This window comes from Ipomoea triloba, chromosome 9 (assembly GCF_003576645.1).
Source record: "Ipomoea triloba cultivar NCNSP0323 chromosome 9, ASM357664v1".
In the NCBI taxonomy this organism is placed as follows: domain Eukaryota; kingdom Viridiplantae; phylum Streptophyta; class Magnoliopsida; order Solanales; family Convolvulaceae; genus Ipomoea; species Ipomoea triloba.
In genome coordinates this window covers 9,240,237-9,258,776 of record NC_044924.1, presented here as the reverse complement: position 1 = coordinate 9,258,776, position 18,540 = coordinate 9,240,237, and the positions used below count along the sequence as shown (strand labels likewise).

At 36.8% G+C, this 18,540-nt stretch overlaps 2 protein-coding genes across 3 annotated transcripts; one reads left to right on the top strand and one right to left on the bottom strand.

The window, feature by feature from the left end:
• Positions 1 to 9,596: 9,596 nt before the first annotated feature.
• Positions 9,597 to 13,456, top strand: LOC116030955 (U3 small nucleolar ribonucleoprotein protein IMP4). Its single transcript, XM_031273344.1, has 9 exons — positions 9,597 to 9,851; positions 9,975 to 10,058; positions 10,497 to 10,606; positions 10,732 to 10,782; positions 11,445 to 11,588; positions 11,705 to 11,794; positions 11,987 to 12,093; positions 12,470 to 12,554; positions 13,016 to 13,456. Exons 1-9 carry the CDS (start codon positions 9,740 to 9,742, stop codon positions 13,112 to 13,114), a joined length of 882 nt encoding a protein of 293 aa, XP_031129204.1. The 5' UTR covers positions 9,597 to 9,739; the 3' UTR covers positions 13,115 to 13,456.
• A 1,268-nt stretch (positions 13,457 to 14,724) lies between these two features.
• On the bottom strand, positions 14,725 to 16,819 carry LOC116030645 (NDR1/HIN1-like protein 1). 2 transcript variants are annotated; one of them, XM_031272956.1, is made up of 2 exons: positions 16,129 to 16,819; positions 14,725 to 15,015 (listed from the first exon to the last, which is right to left on the bottom strand). In XM_031272956.1, exons 1-2 carry the CDS (start codon positions 16,689 to 16,691, stop codon positions 14,943 to 14,945), a joined length of 636 nt encoding a protein of 211 aa, XP_031128816.1. In that variant the 5' UTR covers positions 16,692 to 16,819; the 3' UTR covers positions 14,725 to 14,942. The 2 variants fall into 2 exon arrangements, with proteins under 2 accessions (XP_031128816.1, XP_031128815.1); XM_031272955.1 differs by lacking the exon at positions 16,129 to 16,819 and having other exon boundaries at positions 14,725 to 15,705.
• Positions 16,820 to 18,540: the final 1,721 nt, after the last annotated feature.

The window sequence follows — 18,540 nt, the reverse complement described above, 5'->3', positions numbered from 1 at the left end:
TCATCAACGTAGCATTCTACCATTTTATGAAGCATGTCATCAAATATAGTCTGCATAGCCCTTTGGTATGTAGCCCCTGCGTTTTTCAAACCAAAGGGCATCACTTTGTAACAATAGATGCCTTTTGGCGTTCGAAACGCCGTCAACTCCTCATCTTCCTACGCCATGCGAATTTGATTGTAACCGGAGGAGCCATCCATGAATGACATGATTTCATGTCTAGTTACGGCATCTATCATCAGCTCCGTGATGGGGAGTGGGAAGTCATCTTTCGGGCAAGCAACATTAAGGTCCCGAAAGTCCACGCATACACGAATTTGGCCGTTCTTCTTGCGCACGGGCATGATGCTGGATATCCAAGTTGGATATTTCACTTCGCGAATAAATCCAGCCTCTATAAGTTTGTTGACTTCTCCTTCAATCGGAGGAATAAGTTCAGGGCGAAAGCGCCGTTGAGCTTGCTTGACTGGACGGCATGTCTTTTTCACCGCCAGGCGGTGTACCGCCACCTTTGGGTCTAACCCTGGCATCTCCTTGTACGTCCATGCGAATACACCAATGTACTCTTTCAACAACGTGACATAGATTTCTTCATCTTCATTAGAAAGGAGTGTGCTAATGAAGATAGGCTGAGGATTCTCAGGAGTTCCTAGGTCCACCTCCTTTAATTCATCTATTGCAGCTCGTACCCCTTCCTCTAACTCATGGGGTGCTTCTTCTGCATCTTCTCCCTCAATCGGGGTCTCATCACATAGAGTGATGTGGAAAGACGACGCTTCCTCGCCCTGAGGTGGTACTACGTCGTCACTTGAGCCAACGCTTTCCTCATTTTCCCCTTTTTGTACACGAGTGTGTACAATGGTCCTAGGTTGGACTTTCAACACCTCTCCGCATGAGATATGAATATCTATTTCCCGTCTCATACGAGAAGGAATCATGCTTCTAAGCCTTTTAGAAGATTCCACTTCAGCATGATGACTTGCGTTGTTTTTCACATCTTGGACAGTTCCAAGTCGATCATGAATTGACTTTCTTTTGGAGGTTTTAGGATTTGACCCCAATCTATCAAAGACTGAGCGCTGAGACTCCACCTTACCCATTCTCTTGAAGACTGACTTCTTTTTGCCTTTGGCGGGATCGAGTTGTGGATCATACTCACTTTCATCTGTGGAGATACAATTGCTTGCAGCCCTGTTTATAAAGATTCGCACAGGTTTAGCGGGGACATAACCCAACCCTTTGCGTTCATGGGGCTCTTGTTGATTTGCCTTGCCTTTACCCCCGGCTTCGGGGATAAGCTTTCCTAACTTCCGAGGCTCATTAGGATTGTAGCCAGCTTTGGCTAAAAGCTTATAAGCGTTAGGGTCGAAGCCCTCAGTACGCTTGGTGGGCAAGACTTGGTCCGCTTCATCTATTTTAAGTGTGTCAATTCTTGCAAGCGGGAAGATGAGCTTTGTAGGGTGTTGATCCACTTTCACAACTTCCTTTCCCTTTGACTTTAGTTGGGAATGCGGGTTGTCATTGCTTTTCTGTGCATCTTCCACAAAGACCTGTTTCCTTATGTAGAACTTTGCATCCGCAAAGTAAGACTCAGCCTCCGCGAACGGGCTTTCATCGGTGACTACCTTTTCAATCACACCGTTTTTTTCATACATAAAGCATTGATGCCAAGACGAGGGAACCACCCCATTTTCATGTATCCAAGGCCTTCCAAGTAACAAGTTATAAGATGTCCTCGCCTCTATGACATGGCAGACAACACTTGAACTTAAGTCTCCGACTCTTAAGTCGAGGTTGATGATGCCGATTGCTCTCTGCCCTCCTTGGTTAAAGCCTTGTATCATTAGACGGCTTTGGGCGAGCTCATCTAAAGATCCACCAAGGTTTTTTAGGGCTCGGAGGGATAAGATGTTGACAGCTGAGCCTTGATCAACTAGAATTCTTTTGAGCTTTTGCCCCCGTGTGTAGCCTTCTACAAACAGTGGGCGATTGTGTGGCGCACCTCCAAGTAACAAGTCTTCATCCTTGAAGGTAATTTCTGCGGAGTAGGAAGCTGCCATATGCATTTGCACTTCCTCATCTTCGGTGTGTTTAGGAGATGAACATTCTCCTGCATCCACTTGCTTATCATTAGTATTTAGGCAGGAGCTAATATTGCCTGCCCCTTGAAGATTAAATCCCTTTGGCATATATTGAGCCAAAGGAACTGGTGCTCGTGGCTGCTTGGCATGCCCCTTCATCTTTGATCTACGGGCATGGCCATTTGCTGAGGTTTTTGCAACCCAACTCTGCACTGTGTGCCTTGGATGTCTGACAGGCTCACTTTTTTTCTTTCTATGAGTGACAATCACCCATTTTCCTTCAGATGTACTATCATTTTGCTGTGGTTTTGAACTTTGATCAGCAGCATGTTTAACAGTGAATGGGAGTGGACGCTTTCGTTGCCTCCCATATTCCTTCTCAGTACACAAAGGAGCAAATCGTCCAAGTGTAATTAAGATTTGATTCGTGTTTGCGCCGGCATCAGCAAGCTCAATTTTCCCGTCTCTGGCCAACGCCATAACTTTATCCTTGAAGATAAAGCACTGCTCAATCGGATGACCCAGAAGGCGGTGATACTTGCAGTAATTTGGGTCATTCACCCTTGAAGCCTCATCAGGGCGTCTCATTTCAGGCAATTCAATGAGCCTAAGTTTGAGTAGCTCATCGAACATGGGAGATACATCAGAATCCAAGAAAGGATATGTTTTCTCATGTCTTTCTTCAAGAGTTGGTCTCCTACCTCCCCTTGACGGGCCAGAAGATGGTCTCGACCTGGGCCTTTCATTTGCTTTAGTGAAGACTGTCATTGGTGTAGTCTTCACAGTCATTGCCTCCTTCTTTTCCTGTTTTGGAAAGGGTTTATTTCCCCTCTTGAATTCTTGCTTTGTAGGAGCTTTGGAGGAGTTAGGCATGTTCAATACGTCGAGCCCTCCCCTGGCTTCGATGCTCAGCTCCATGTCGTGAGCACGACTGGATAGCTCCTCGAAGGACTTTGGCTTGATCCCTTGCAGGATATAGGAGAGTTGGAAGTGCATGCCTTGGATGCACATCTCTATAGCAGAAGTTTGAGATATCTTCTCCTTGCAGTTTAGGCACAATTCCCTCCACCTTTCAATGTAAGCACCGGCGCGTTCGCCTTTCCACTGGACAGTGGTGGTGAGTTCCAAGAAGCTTACGGTTCTCCTTGTACTATAGAAGCGGGTTAAGAACTCACGCTCTATATCATGCCAACTATCGATGTAGCCGGACTCGAGATCAGTGTACCAATCAAAAGCAGTTCCCTTTAAGGAACAGACAAACTGCTTTACCAATAGGTCGCCATAAGTCCCTGCATCATTGCATGTTTCCACAAAGTGGGCATTGTGCTATCGAGGATTTCCCTTGCCGTCAAATTGTTGGAACTTAGGAGGTTGATAACCAAAAGGCATTTTCAACTCCTCAATTCTTTGTGTGTAGGGCTTAGCATAGGAGTACGAGGGTTGGCCTCCATCCAACTTGCCTTTGATAGCTCCCATTATGTAGTCGTTCAACTGATCCACCGGTATCATACCTTCGGTGATTGGTATAGTTTTCTCAGTTGCAGGCAAGTGAGAAGTGGTTTCTCCCACTGCAGGGCTAGTGAGAGGTTGTGGTTGCTGAACAACCTCTTCTTGCCCCTCAGGCTGCTTTCCTGGAGCACGACTTCCTTGCCCCTCCATGATGCTTCCTACCCTATCATCAAGGGTGTTGATCCGTTTATCTTGGTTTTGAAGGAGTATAGTCATTCCTTCAAGAGTCTTAGCAATTCTAGCTAATTGCTCTTCCATAAACTCAGTGTTAGTTGTCATGGCAGGCATAACATTGTAGACATGCGTCCACTCAGGCGCAGCCTTCCATAATGGATGTGGCGGAGATACGGGGGAAGTACTCCCGCTACTAGCGTTCCCCTGCATAGAAGTTGGACTACTGCCAGCGGTAGCTCCCTTAGGAGAGGGCGGACTTCCAGCATAAGCAGTTGCCTTTGGGGCAGCTGGGGCATTGTTGATTCTTCGAACCACCCTTCGAGCCATGTCAAGAGGTTCAAGCAGTTGGACCCCCGAGCTCTTGACGCGGTTCCTAGTCAGCGGACCTTGCGCCTTCTGAGCAGCACCGGAGCTAGCTAGAGGTGCAGACTTGGAATTGGTAGCTTGGGCATAGGTCCTCCTGAACATGGGGTTGTTTGATGCCATTGAATGCGTTGATAGAAGTAGTTTAGTAGTAGAGAGATGAGAGGCAGAGTTGTCCCACTGGGCGTGCCAAAATATGTAAACGCGAAAAACTTGAATTGTATATATTCAAAATTCAAAGTATATCGGTTACAATAAGTAGTATATATCAAACGAAAGTGGTACAATATCTGTATAGAAGTCCTCTGATTCTCTACTAGAAGTATGTCGATTTGAAGTGTGCCGAATTCGGAATATGCCGAATTGGAAGTGTGCCAAGTTCAGAGTATGCTGAACTGGAAGTATGCCTTGTTGTGCCGAGTTCGGAGTATGCCGAACTCGAGGCGTGCCGAGTTATGCCGAGCTATCCCGAGTTATGCCGAGTTCGGGGTATGCCGAACTGGAAGTAGATCGAGTTCAAAGTATGCTGAACTGGAGGCGTGCCTTGTTGTGTCGAGTTCGGAGTATGCCGAACTGGAGGCGTGCCGAGTTATGCCGAGCTATCCCGAGTTATGCCGAGTTCGAGGTATGCCGAACTGGAAGTAGACCGAGTTCAGAGTATGCTGAACTGGAGGCGTGTCGAGTCCTTTGGTGCAAATAATTGCAGGTGCTCGGTGCAAATAAATTGCAAGCGAGTCCTCCCGGTGAGATGCAGATCTTCAGAGCTTCAAAGTCTTCTGATCTTCAATGCCTTCCATCCCTTGAAAATGGAACCACTATTTATAGTGGTGGGTGTGTAGAGAAAATCTAACAACCCTATCCCTTTGTATTTAATTTAATATTTTGAATTAAATAGAAGGAATGTACTTGGACACCATCACGTCCAAGTTCATAATTTTATATTTATGAACCAATTTATAATATCCACATCTTTCCCAAAATTATATGATCCACATGTATTTTCGATGGGCCAAACCAAGTCCGAGCCTGTCAATTTGGGCAGTCCAATTGATCCAATAGTCTGGTCCAACTCAATTAAATATTCTTTCAATTGGGGCCGAACAATCTAACATCCAATTACATTTAATTAAGTAATTAAACCAATTAATTATTTATTGGGCCATTAAATCATCCCAATTAAATAAATATTAGTCCAATTAACAAAATTAAGTAATTAATTTGATAACCCATCATCCGTCACGGCCCAACAATATTGTTTAAATTTTCAGTGCCAACAGTTGTTATTATTATTATTATTATTATTATTATTATTATACATAAATACCCTTATAAAATATGTAATAATAATAATAATAATAATAATAATAATAATAATTTTGTACAAGGCCATTTATGTCTTTTAAATATATATTTCATTTCTATTCCTTTAACCAACCAAACGCTGGAATACAATTACCAAGTCTATTCCTTCCGCGAACCAAACGCTGGAATACAATTCATATTCTATTCCTTACCTATTACATTCCTTATGGAATAGCATTCCTATTCCCTTCAAATTCATTCGGTGAACCAAATGTGCTGTAAATAAATTAATAATACCATTACCTTAAATCAGACGGTGTTATCTATTAAGTATTACAACAATAAAGAAATTTTTTTTACTTTTAACAGCTACTTTTATAAATTGATCGATTTTATCATCGATTTTATCACAAGTTAATAAAGAACTCACATAGCAATTAAATTTAAAAAAACTAAATGCTATAGTGACACGTCCTATCGTCATGTATTAAATATTAAGAAGTACGTGATTATTATAATTTTTTAAAGAAAAGTAACAATACTCTAAATAAATAAATGAAAATAAAATAATGAAAGGAAAAGAATACATATCGATTAAACTATATGATTTTATTTATTTTTTGTTTATTATTCTATGTTCGGTAGGGATAAGGGAGTTCTATAATAATCTTGTATCATCAAGTGTTAAATAAAGGGAGAAACTAGGTAAAAGAAATAATCAATACATTATGTATGAAGAAGAAATGTAAAATTGGAACAAATTTGTAATATACAATAAAATAAGTATAATGTATGTACAAGTTATTATATCTAATAATGATGTTAGCAACTAGTGGGTTATACAACAAGTTTACTATCACAACAACTCAAGTTTAGATGAAATTTGGGCATGTCTCAGTTTAAAGTTGAGAGACCAATCACCTAAATCGAGTGGCGCTATATGAAAACGTTAAATTTAATGTACAAAAGAGAAAATATAATGTATAAGTTAATCTTACATTTACACATTTAGTTACACTAACAAAATTTCTATTTTTACTAAAAGCTTATCATTATTGACTATATATATGGAAGGAACATATGTGACAACCTCCACCTGTATGCAGATAGATATGGATCATTATATAAGTTCAAATCAATGGTTAGAAATCAATGAAAATGAGAAAAAACTCAGTGACATTTTTGAACTAGGTATATTTTGTGGTGTACTAAGTACTAGTCTATGGTATGCTAAGTGCTGGTCTATGGTGCACTACCAAATGCTGATTTGTGGTGCACTACCAAATGCTGGTTTGTGGTGCACATGAAAATGTTTGACGGTGCATTAGACTCAAAACATCATAAAACATATATAAATACATCAGCATATCATTGAAATTGTCAAAATATCACCGTATTTTTTTCACTTTTTTTTATTAATTTTTCGTCTTTGATCTGAACTCATCCAATGATCTAGATTTGTTCGCACGTTCATTTGCACAATCGCACGGGGAGACTGCGGCACCAAAATCAGGCCATATATATAAAAGATAGTGCTACATGCAGTCATATAAATACAAATGACTTTTTACTATATGTATGTAATAGTGGACAAGAGAACCTTGAATGCTAGAAATTTGTCGGAAGATGGTTTCTTCATCCATTATCCATACACTTGTCAGTGTACAGAGGATGTGACCCTCATTGTTCAGATACTTCGAACCCACAAGAATTTCATTATTTTTTGTTCTTATATACTTCTTCTCACACAATTTTAACATGCTTATAATCACTCAATTATATGCAATCTTTGCAAGCCCACTTAGCTACTCCCACCTATGGGTGGAAGTCTAAAAGATCAAGTTTAACACTCCAAAATATAGTAATGATTGTAAAGTATATTCCCCTAAGTTATACAATAATGGTAGAATTTGTCACTAATTATTGGTTATGCTCATTTTCCGTTCCTATGTTATCATTGATGTTACACTTTTTGTCCTTTTACTAACAAAATATTAGGGACAAAATTCACAACTTTAGTATATAACTTAAAGACGAAAAGTGAGCACAAAAAGTTAAGGGAAAATTATACTTTTCGTCCCTAAATTATACGATAATTGTATAATTCATCACTAATTGTTGATCATGCTTACTTTTCATCCCTAAGTTATTATTGGCGTTGCAGTTTCCGTCCCTTTACTAACAAAACATTAGGGATAAAATTTGCAACGTTAGTATAGTTTAGGGACAAAAAGTGAGCACAAAAAGTTGATAAAAGGACGAAAAGTGCTACGCTAATGATAGCTTAGGGGTGAAAAGTAAGCACGACTAACACTTAATTCTACAATTACTATATAACTTAGGGACGAAAAGTGTAATTTTTACAAAAGTTAATAAAAGGACGAAAAGTGCAATGTCAATGATATTTTAGGAGTGAAAAATGAGGACGACCAACACTTAGGAATGAATTTTACAATTACCTTATAACTTAGAGACAAAAGTGCCATCTTTGCAAAATTTAAAGTTATACATTTACTATTCATTATAATTTTTAGTGTAATAAGTAAGCATTTGATTTTAGTATTTGCTATTATATTTCATCCAAAAAATCAAAGTAGTCTCTCCTAAAGTCCTAATAATGATACAATGTTGTCTTTTTTAAACATCAAATTTAAATACTAGTAATTGAAATGAATTTTAATAAATAAATTCTTATAATTGTTTGATAATAAATTGAAATTATTTCTATTTTTTTTTTTCATCCACAGGATACCAAGAAGGGTCCCTAACTATACTCAAACCCGGCCCACATGGTGATTTTTGCATTGATGGTTGATCCAACATGATCGTACCTCGATTGCTTGTTTGTCCCAAGTTTACAAGTAATTTATGTTATCGTTCTCTCAAGACGTGAGATGTTCTAAATATCCATTGTTGAGATAAAATTTTCTTGAAATCTGAAAGAAGAGTTAGTCTCTTGTCTTGAAACATAATCCCCCCATAATGGCGTTTGTTATGTATTACTCTAAAATTATAATAACATATTTGTCAAAATAATGCTATAGAGTATAGATCAGTCATTATTTCATGGACCATGATTCACACAATTGTATGAACCATAAATAAAAAGACACAATTGTATGGAACATAAATAAAAAGCATATTTTTAATATACTAAGGTATATCATTTGTGTATGTAAAGTACATTATTTTAGTACTAAATGAATATTATTTTATATACTATCAAATAGTGTATATTCAGTACATTTTTTTTTTGAGTACGTATATTCAGTACATAAATAATATACTTTTACATAACATTTGGTTTGAAGGAATTACAATTCCATTCCCACCTAATTTCGAAGGCAATCAAATTCTTTCATTTGGTTATAGGGAATTGCAATTCAGCAAAATTGAAATTCCCTCATTTTCATGGAGTTAGAATCTCATGCCCACCTTAGTATTTCAATTACATGGATCTTAGGAAGAAATAAAGAAACTTTGAGACAAAATTGATGTTTGACATCTCTCTTTCAATTATAACGTGTCTTCTTTTTCTTCTCTTCTTCTTCTACTCCGAACACAGAACATCAATCAGTAAGTCAACTTCAATCAAATATGTCTCAAAACTCGCTTATTTATTTTATTGCTTTTGTTATGCAATTATAGGATTTATTTACTGCTTATTTTCCCACCCAATTCTTTCTCTCCAACCAAACGCCGCATTAGTATATTAAAAATGTATCTTATATTCATGGACCCAACTGTGTGGACTATGGGTCCACAAAAAAATTTGCCGCTATAAATTGTTTTGATCATACCACGAGGTGTCCTGAGCAAGTCCTAAGAGACAAAGTACTAACTATATTAATTTTTTTCATACAAGAAGAGTTACACGGTCACTTACGCCAACCAAACTGATTATTTGTCGCTATAGATTAAGTAGGCCAATTCACACACTAGCCAATGAATATATGTTATATCATTAAGCGTGCCAAAGTGGCAACACAGTTATCACTAGCTTGAAGCTGGGCTTAAGCCCACGCTTCATAATTCACTATAAACGGGCCAAAATACATTTTATATAAAATCCAAAAAGTTTTATCCTTTTGGGCTATTTAAGCCTAACTTAGATTTTGGCTTAGCCTAGACAATCTTATAAAATATATCTTTTTTTTTGTAACCCAATTTCCAAAACCCTCTTTTCTCCATCGTCTTCTTCATTCGTTCATCTTCAACCATTCTCAAACCCTTCAACTGTCGTCTGGACCAGAAATCGGTTGAAATCGACGAAGTTAGGTTAAATTGCTCGCTAACACAACCTCTTCAAAATGTTGAGGAGGAACGTAAGGTTGAGGAGGGAGTACCTCTACAGGAAGAGCTTGGAAGGCAAAGAGCGTTTGCTTTATGAGAAGAAACGCAAAATCAAAGAAGCTCTTGAAGGTTCAGTTCGTTCAATTTGTTTTTTTCCGCCGTTATTATAAGAATTGATTATAGGAATACATTTTAACTTTTGGTTTTTGTTGATTTTTTATATGGACTTTAATGATAGTTTTTGGTGTGCAGAGGGAAAGCCGATTCCAACTGAACTCAGAAACGAAGAAGCAGCACTTCGACAACAAATTGACCTCGAAGACGAACATACTGCTGGTATGCTTCGCAGGTTTCTTGTATTTAAATCTTGTTTTTGCCACAAAGCAACAGTCTTTCTCTGCTTATTTTACTGGAAAACTACAAAATAATTTCTTTGAGTTGCTTGTAATGTGAAAATAGGAAAAGAGTAGTTTCTAGACTCTCAGATTGAGAGTGTGGCATTGAACTGTCAAACTGAAGAATGAATGAATTAAAATATTTTAGTTGAGGTTAAGTTGCCCATTCTAACGGGAGAATGGGATTCATAGAAAAATGTATAACCTGTGAATCAGTTCATAGAGCCTTGAAAGTTTGGTTTAAGTAATTATGAGGGCTAGCCTGGATGCTACATTTGGCTAAGCACCAATATGCTAACTTCTTTTTCTTTATATTCCATGCATATGCTCATGAAAACAAAGTTAATGTTTTCTAAATTCATTTGCATTTGGCATGCAGTACCAAGGTCTACTATTGATGATGAATATGCTCATGCTGCTGAAAAGGATCCCAAAATTTTGATTACCACGTGTCGCAATCCAAGTGCTCCTCTTACTCAATTTGCAAAGGTTGCTCCCTCCTGCTGATTATCTAATGGTCTTCTGTATACAATCATAATCCAAGTTTTTTTCCTTTTTTTAATGCAATTATATGGTTTCTCTGATTTATCTACTTCCTCTCGTCGTTTGGACAGGAATTGAAGATTGTATTCCCTAATGCAACACGAATGAATCGTGGTGGTCAGGTTGGTTGACATTTCAGTTGTACTGTCTTTTCTTTTTTGATTCTAGAGTTCGTTAAGTAGGGAATCTCTTTGAACTTAGATTTCAATACTTCATTTTCATCAATATAGGACTAGTTATTTTTTATGTTTTGCAACATTCATGGACCTCATCAGTCCAAACAAAACCTTATGGCCTAGTTAACTTTTTATGTGAAGTTAACACTATCATATTTCTGAATGTGTTTTGTTTGTACCCTTCTTGAGTTTTTCTATTCCTCAGTAGGGTATATGTGTATAACTAATTTGATAATTAAATATATTTATTTTTGCATGAGTGAAATTCTCGATTTCAATGGTTCTCCCAGTTTTTACATTAGATTGAGTATCTGTTATGAAACTTATTATATGCTGAACTTCAAATCGACGATTCTGAATTCCGAGACACTAACCTTCTTCATTCTTGTTTTCTTTGTTTAATGTAAAGTGTAAACTTGTCTCATATGTCATCACCTAAAGTTGTGGCAATTTTAATGTAACATTGTGGTCTGTGTTATCTGATTGCTTTATAAGACCTTGTCAGTAAAATATTTAGAACCATATTTAATTCTTTGTAATATATTATTATATCTACTAATGAGATACCTTGCATACTTCCAACTTTGTTAATTGTTTCTGCTATGCAGGTAATCTCGGAAATTATTGAAACCTGCCGTTCTCATGATTTTACAGATGTTATTCTAGTTCATGAGCATCGAGGTATTCCTGATGGTATTATCATCAGTCATTTGCCTTTTGGTCCAACTGCCTACTTTGGATTACTCAATGTGGTGAGTTGTCTTAGTCTTACTTGTAATGATTTATAAGTCTTATTCTTCCTATTCTTATTGCTGTTCTGAGGACCAGCAAGCTGTAGGAGATAGTCTGATATGTTACTTTGTTGTAGGTAACCAGACATGATATTAAGGACAAAAAGGCCATGGGAACCATGCCTGAGGCTTATCCTCATTTGATATTAAACAACTTCTCAACTAAGGTAATATTTTAAATGTAGTCTGGCATGCTTCCAAGTGAGCAAGCTCCATGAAACAATAACTTTACTATCTTTTAGGCTTTCTTTCTCTGCTCTAGCTGAAACAAGAATACCTTTTTATGATTCATATTTGTCATTTTTCCATATTGAGTAGCTTAATACTGTTTGCAATTGTGTCAATCTTTTGACTTGCAGCTTGGTGAAAGGACGGTAAATATTTTAAAGCATCTGTTTCCGGTCCCAAAGCCGGATACGAAGCGTATTATCACCTTTGCTAATCAATCAGACTATATCTCATTCAGGTTGGTTGTAATTCATTTTTACCAGTGTTTATTTTTTGCTATAAATTCTGAAATGTCTCAGACCTAAATTACAGGTAGTGGCTTGCTTAAATTCTGATGAAAGGCCTCAATGTTTGCTGTAGCAGTAATAAACAAAACCAGTACTAGATCCATGTTCAAATCATGTTTTATGACAATAAACTTTCTCTCTTCAGTGCTTTATTAAATATTGAGTATTGCACTTTATCATAAATAAAGGTTTCTTTGCTGAAATGATCTCTCAACGGTGTCAACTCATACACTACTTTGACTTAGGACAATTGAGATCACTTACCTTCCTCTTAATGTTGGTTGCTTCTTGGCTTTATTGTGCATTAAACTATATAAAAATGTGCAGACATCATATATATGAGAAACGTGGAGGTCCCAAATCACTTGAACTCAAAGAGATTGGCCCTCGATTTGAACTACGGCTTTATCAGGTAACTATTATACAACTAAAAGTCTTTGCTGATCAATCTAATGAAATTGTTGCTTTTAAGTGGTTATTTGAAGTGGAAACTGATGCTTTTGAGAAGCTTTTACCTTGCATTGTAAAAATTAGCTTGTTGTACAGGAAAAGGGGATAAATCCACTTATGCATTCATATTCCTTGTTTTAGTGCAAGAAACTTTATCATGAGATTGACATAAATTTAGATCTTCATTAATACACTTTTTGATATAGCAGATGAATGTTTGAGACCCTTTGGATTTGTTTATGAAGAGAGCAGATGTGCAGATGAATTCTTTTAATAAAAATTCTTGCTTAGATTCTTCGTTTCATGACTAGTAGATTGCACAGGTTTAGGTGAAAACACACGGTATCATGCCAACCCCATTGTTCTTTTAACCCTCTTGATGACAACTCATTGTGGTGTGCCTTTCTTGCTTTTCCCCTACAGATCAAGCTAGGAACTATGGATCAAGATGAAGCTCAAATTGAATGGGTCATAAGACCATATATGAACACTTCCAAAAAACGGAAACTTCTTGGAGACTGAAAGAATCAGTCTAATTCTACACATCAACCAATTTTGCCAGTAATGAGAGCAATGTAATACCAACAGGTGTGTGTTTCTGCTGTTAGGTCTGGAAAAGTTTGTTACAAAATGATTGCTATGTGGGTTGTTTTCAGAGGGGGGATGAATACATTCTGCCTAACAACCTCTTTGGACACCACATAGGGCATTAGTTTGGATTGTTTTCTTTATCAATGATTTAGTTACCTCTTTTGCCCTTTGTAATATTTGGATTTAGGGAGGTGAATCTGGGGAGTTGGAAATTCTATTTTTATAACTATAATTAAACTTTTGTTAGTGGATGCATTCTATATTTTATTATTAATGTGACATGTTTTTTCTTCCTTCAAATAAAACCAACGAATGTGATGAGAGTTCTATTTCTTGGAAATATTCCATGTTGATATACTCTCATCTTTGTTAGAATCTTGAAATTTGTGGCCAAATAATTTAGAGACAAATTTGATTGATGACAGGTTTTGGGGTCAAATCAGAAGTCTTAATCCGTCACAAATAAATAGTTAGCTCAATAATTTTCAACAATCACCATCATGTTTAAGAAAGATTGAAACGACTCCATTCCATAATGTTTATTATATTCTTCTATTACTTGACTTAGTTGACTCAAAAGTTGTTAAAAATTTTTGAGTACTTTTTTTTTTTTGAAATAAATTTTTTTTTATTTGTTACAATGTATTCATTCATAATTATTTTCTCAGTTTACTGAAACACATAAAGTTAATATCGCTCTCATTAGGGTTCGAACTCATGAGTTCTCCTTACTTTAAGTCAAAAGTAGTTAAAATTTATTTGTAAGACTTTACAAAATATAATACTCCTTAATAAAATCTTATAAGGTAATTTATATATTATTATTTTTTCTTTAAATATTTGTCATACTAAAAAACAAACAAAAAGTGATGGTGATGAAAGTAGGAAAATGACCTATAGAATGGCATCTGACGTATAATTTGCTCCAAAACCAAAATAATGTATTCAAATCAATCTTTATAAGACATGATACTCACGATTATGACACAATAGACAACAGTGGAAGGGTTAAATAGAAACTCCATTATCACTCACAAGACTCCACCACCACCAAATGCTTCTAACTCATGGACTAGAATACAACATATATGATAGGTATAGATAGTGATTTTTTTATATCATATTTAAGTGATTTAAGTACCTTTCTATAGAGTAATGCATTTTCATTATTTACAATTACCTTTTGGTACACATCTAGTGGATTGAAAAGTCTTAATGTATACAATTAATTGCCTACCTAAATGTAATTACAATTGATAAAATTGTATGGGTACATACATAAATAATAAATCTTATTTCCAAAATAACATTCAAATTATGTATTTGTAATCAATAATATATTATGTGCATGTAGTTAACAGATTATATATGTCAACTATATGCACATAATATGTAGTTAACATATTATACCTATGCAATTAACATATTAGTGTCTGCAGTTCACAATTATATGCTTTTTTTTAAAAAAAAAAATTGTAAATGACCTTTTAGTAGTAAAAAGACTCCTTTATAAAAGTTTGAATATGTCAAGAGCAAATGAGTTTAGTATATATTAATTTTCATTTATTGAATTGGTTGCAAATTTATTATTTAGCAAAATGTACAATTATTAATTTCACCTAAAATTGTTGCAACAGAGGGACAAAAACAAAATACAAATAAATAGGAGGATACAACAATTGAAAGAAAAATAATTAATACTGCATTACTGGGCAATAAACAGTTGACCGCCGGAGACGTTAACTAACTCAGGTGCTGTTTAAGAAGCGGTGACTTCACAACGCTGGGAGAGCTGGTATTTAACGGCGTTACCGACGACGATACCGCCGTACCTGGGCGTATTCCCGAACGGTATATAAGCCGGACAAGTAACATGAAGGTGATAACGTCCGGTAATAACCGTCCCAACTTTCCACCTAACACGACCGCTAACTTTAACGGTGAGCCAGACGGCGCCGGCAGCCTGGTCCTCTTTGAGCTGGGGGCCGTTAAAGGGCGCAATGGGGACGTTATTGCCGTAAAGAAACGGCGACCAGAGGTTAACGTCTTTGTGGCCTTGATAGACGGCGGGGATGACGGTGTAGTAGGTGATTTGCTGGTCGCGATAGGTGGCGAAGACGTCGAGGTTGTCGTAGTAAATTCCGATCCGGGAATTAGGGTTCCGGGAGGAGATGGAGATCTGGAGAGTGGTGGAGAAGATGTTGGGGGCGGAGACATTGAAGTTGAAGATGGTGGCGTCTTGGAGAGTGAAGCGCGGCTTCTTGGGCTGGAGAACGGCCCAGATGATGAGGATAGTGAGGAGGATTATGAAGAGGAGGATGAGGAGACAGCCGCAGAATCTCTGCACTAACTTCTTCTTCCGCTCCTTGTGGTGGGTGCACTCTTTAACTGACATGTTTTCAGTTTTCCCCGGCGGCGCACGGCGGAGCTGAGGAAACGGGGACCGGATAATGTGTGGGGGGGATCGGAGCTATTATGTGTAAGTAGTAGCTGTATATATGTCAATATACATATAGGCCTGCCAAAGCTATAAATAAAAGTTATTGCTAGCCGCCGTGAGTTGCATATGAGGTGCATGTGTAACCAATTAACTAATTTAAAGGGACAGATTATTTGTGTGCACTGACATTTGGTCATATTGCTAAGTCACTGAATTACCGTAATTTACATTCTCCCAAATAATCTATTGAGTTAGAGTGTGGGGATCTATCTTAGGGTGTGCAATTTATCGAATTTTTTTAATTAACCGACCGAACTGAAAAATTTTGGTTAACCATTAACCGAACCGAAAAATTTGATTCGATTAATGGTTAAAGGAATCTTGAAACTTCGGATAACGGAATTAACCGAACGGTTAACCGAATTTATATATATATATATATATATATATATATATATATATATATATATATATATATATATATATATANACGATACCGCCGTACCTGGGCGTATTCCCGAACGGTATATAAGCCGGACAAGTAACATGAAGGTGATAACGTCCGGTAATAACCGTCCCAACTTTCCACCTAACACGACCGCTAACTTTAACGGTGAGCCAGACGGCGCCGGCAGCCTGGTCCTCTTTGAGCTGGGGGCCGTTAAAGGGCGCAATGGGGACGTTATTGCCGTAAAGAAACGGCGACCAGAGGTTAACGTCTTTGTGGCCTTGATAGACGGCGGGGATGACGGTGTAGTAGGTGATTTGCTGGTCGCGATAGGTGGCGAAGACGTCGAGGTTGTCGTAGTAAATTCCGATCCGGGAATTAGGGTTCCGGGAGGAGATGGAGATCTGGAGAGTGGTGGAGAAGATGTTGGGGGCGGAGACATTGAAGTTGAAGATGGTGGCGTCTTGGAGAGTGAAGCGCGGCTTCTTGGGCTGGAGAACGGCCCAGATGATGAGGATAGTGAGGAGGATTATGAAGAGGAGGATGAGGAGACAGCCGCAGAATCTCTGCACTAACTTCTTCTTCCGCTCCTTGTGGTGGGTGCACTCTTTAACTGACATGTTTTCAGTTTTCCCCGGCGGCGCACGGCGGAGCTGAGGAAACGGGGACCGGATAATGTGTGGGGGGGATCGGAGCTATTATGTGTAAGTAGTAGCTGTATATATGTCAATATACATATAGGCCTGCCAAAGCTATAAATAAAAGTTATTGCTAGCCGCCGTGAGTTGCATATGAGGTGCATGTGTAACCAATTAACTAATTTAAAGGGACAGATTATTTGTGTGCACTGACATTTGGTCATATTGCTAAGTCACTGAATTACCGTAATTTACATTCTCCCAAATAATCTATTGAGTTAGAGTGTGGGGATCTATCTTAGGGTGTGCAATTTATCGAATTTTTTTAATTAACCGACCGAACTGAAAAATTTTGGTTAACCATTAACCGAACCGAAAAATTTGATTCGATTAATGGTTAAAGGAATCTTGAAACTTCGGATAACGGAATTAACCGAACGGTTAACCGAATTTATATATATATATATATATATATATATATATATATATATATATATATATATATATATATATATAAATACTAAATACTAATTGGATTGAAGATTTGAAGTTATGGATATTTGAATATTTGAAGTTATGGATGATTTGTATTTTATTTTAATTGAATTTATTATTTTATGTGTTATTTTTAGAATTTTTTATTTTAGGTTAAAAAATTCGGTTAATCGGTTAACCGAAAAAAATTTCGATTCGATTAATAGTTAAAGATTTTACAATTTCGATTAATTCAGTTCAGTTAAAATGGTTCGGTTAACCGAATGCACACCCCTAGATCCTACATCTATTGAGTAGGGGATCAAATTTTGGGGAAGTTAGTATGTAAGAATAGTCAAGGCGTGAATTATATTAATGAGGGAGGAATGATAGCATTAATGACTATAATTGATGAATTAATGGAGTATGCAAGTATGGACGAATGACACGCTTTATTTGGGTCATAGAGATGGGCCTACTTATCATGATAGGGAAAACCTACCAACTCAGCCCACCGACAACATTTCTCATATATTTCCACTAAGCTAATCAAAGAACTTAATCATTGAATCATTATATATAATTTTTTTAATTAGTTTGTATTTATATTATATGGTGTCATATATTTATTATTTTTTGTTCAACCATATAAGTGCATTAAGTCGAGACTCCTCTAGGGAGGAAAGAGACCCATGACATCTTATTCAAGTTCCATTAGTACTTATTTAGAATATACTTTCTCAACCTACTGAAGAAAAAGATCCACCTGTAATCTTTCACTTGGGAGGGTAACAGCTATGCCGCTTGACCACAAGAATATAATGTATAATGATACAAGAATGAAGGTTAATTGTTAGAAGAGTGTTAATGAGAGAGAAGAGGTAGCAATTAAAATCCACAGAATTATTTATTTAGAGCCCAACGTAACAGCTCATCACCCAAAGACTAAGGCTAAGACTACTACATTTATACAAGCAACCAACCACTCATTAACAATTGCTTGCAAATATATTCTTGCTGTCGGTTTTCATTATATATGCATTGTATTCAAAACTCACATAATTTTATCATTACACTCTTTTTTTTTAATAAAAAAAAACATAATAATTGAAAAATTATTAAGCTACAACTTCCCTTTACCATAATTCTAAGAGAGACAATCGTTAATCATTTTTCAAACTTTACCAAAAGTTATATACTATAATCTTTTTCTATAAACAACTAGGTTAGTTATTCATCTATTTGAAGTGTTATAATTTGGTGTGATGGATATACACATCATTTGTAATAGTGATATTTATCAATTATTTGATTATATATATATATATATATATATATATATATATATATATATATA

Bases quoted from the DNA above. Each gene is read 5' to 3' on its own strand.
- LOC116030955 (XM_031273344.1), top strand. From the start codon at position 9,740: ATGTTGAGGAGGAACGTAAGGTTGAGGAGGGAGTACCTCTACAGGAAG. The intron at 10,059-10,496 runs GTATGCTTCGCA...TTTGGCATGCAG, and splicing joins CGAAGACGAACATACTGCTG to TACCAAGGTCTACTATTGAT. The intron at 11,589-11,704 runs GTGAGTTGTCTT...ACTTTGTTGTAG, and splicing joins ACTTTGGATTACTCAATGTG to GTAACCAGACATGATATTAA.
- LOC116030645 (XM_031272956.1), bottom strand. From the start codon at position 16,691: ATGTCAGTTAAAGAGTGCACCCACCACAAGGAGCGGAAGAAGAAGTTA. The intron at 15,016-16,128 runs GTACGGCGGTAT...GAATACGCCCAG, and splicing joins CCGTTCGGGAATACGCCCAG to GTACGGCGGTATCGTCGTCG.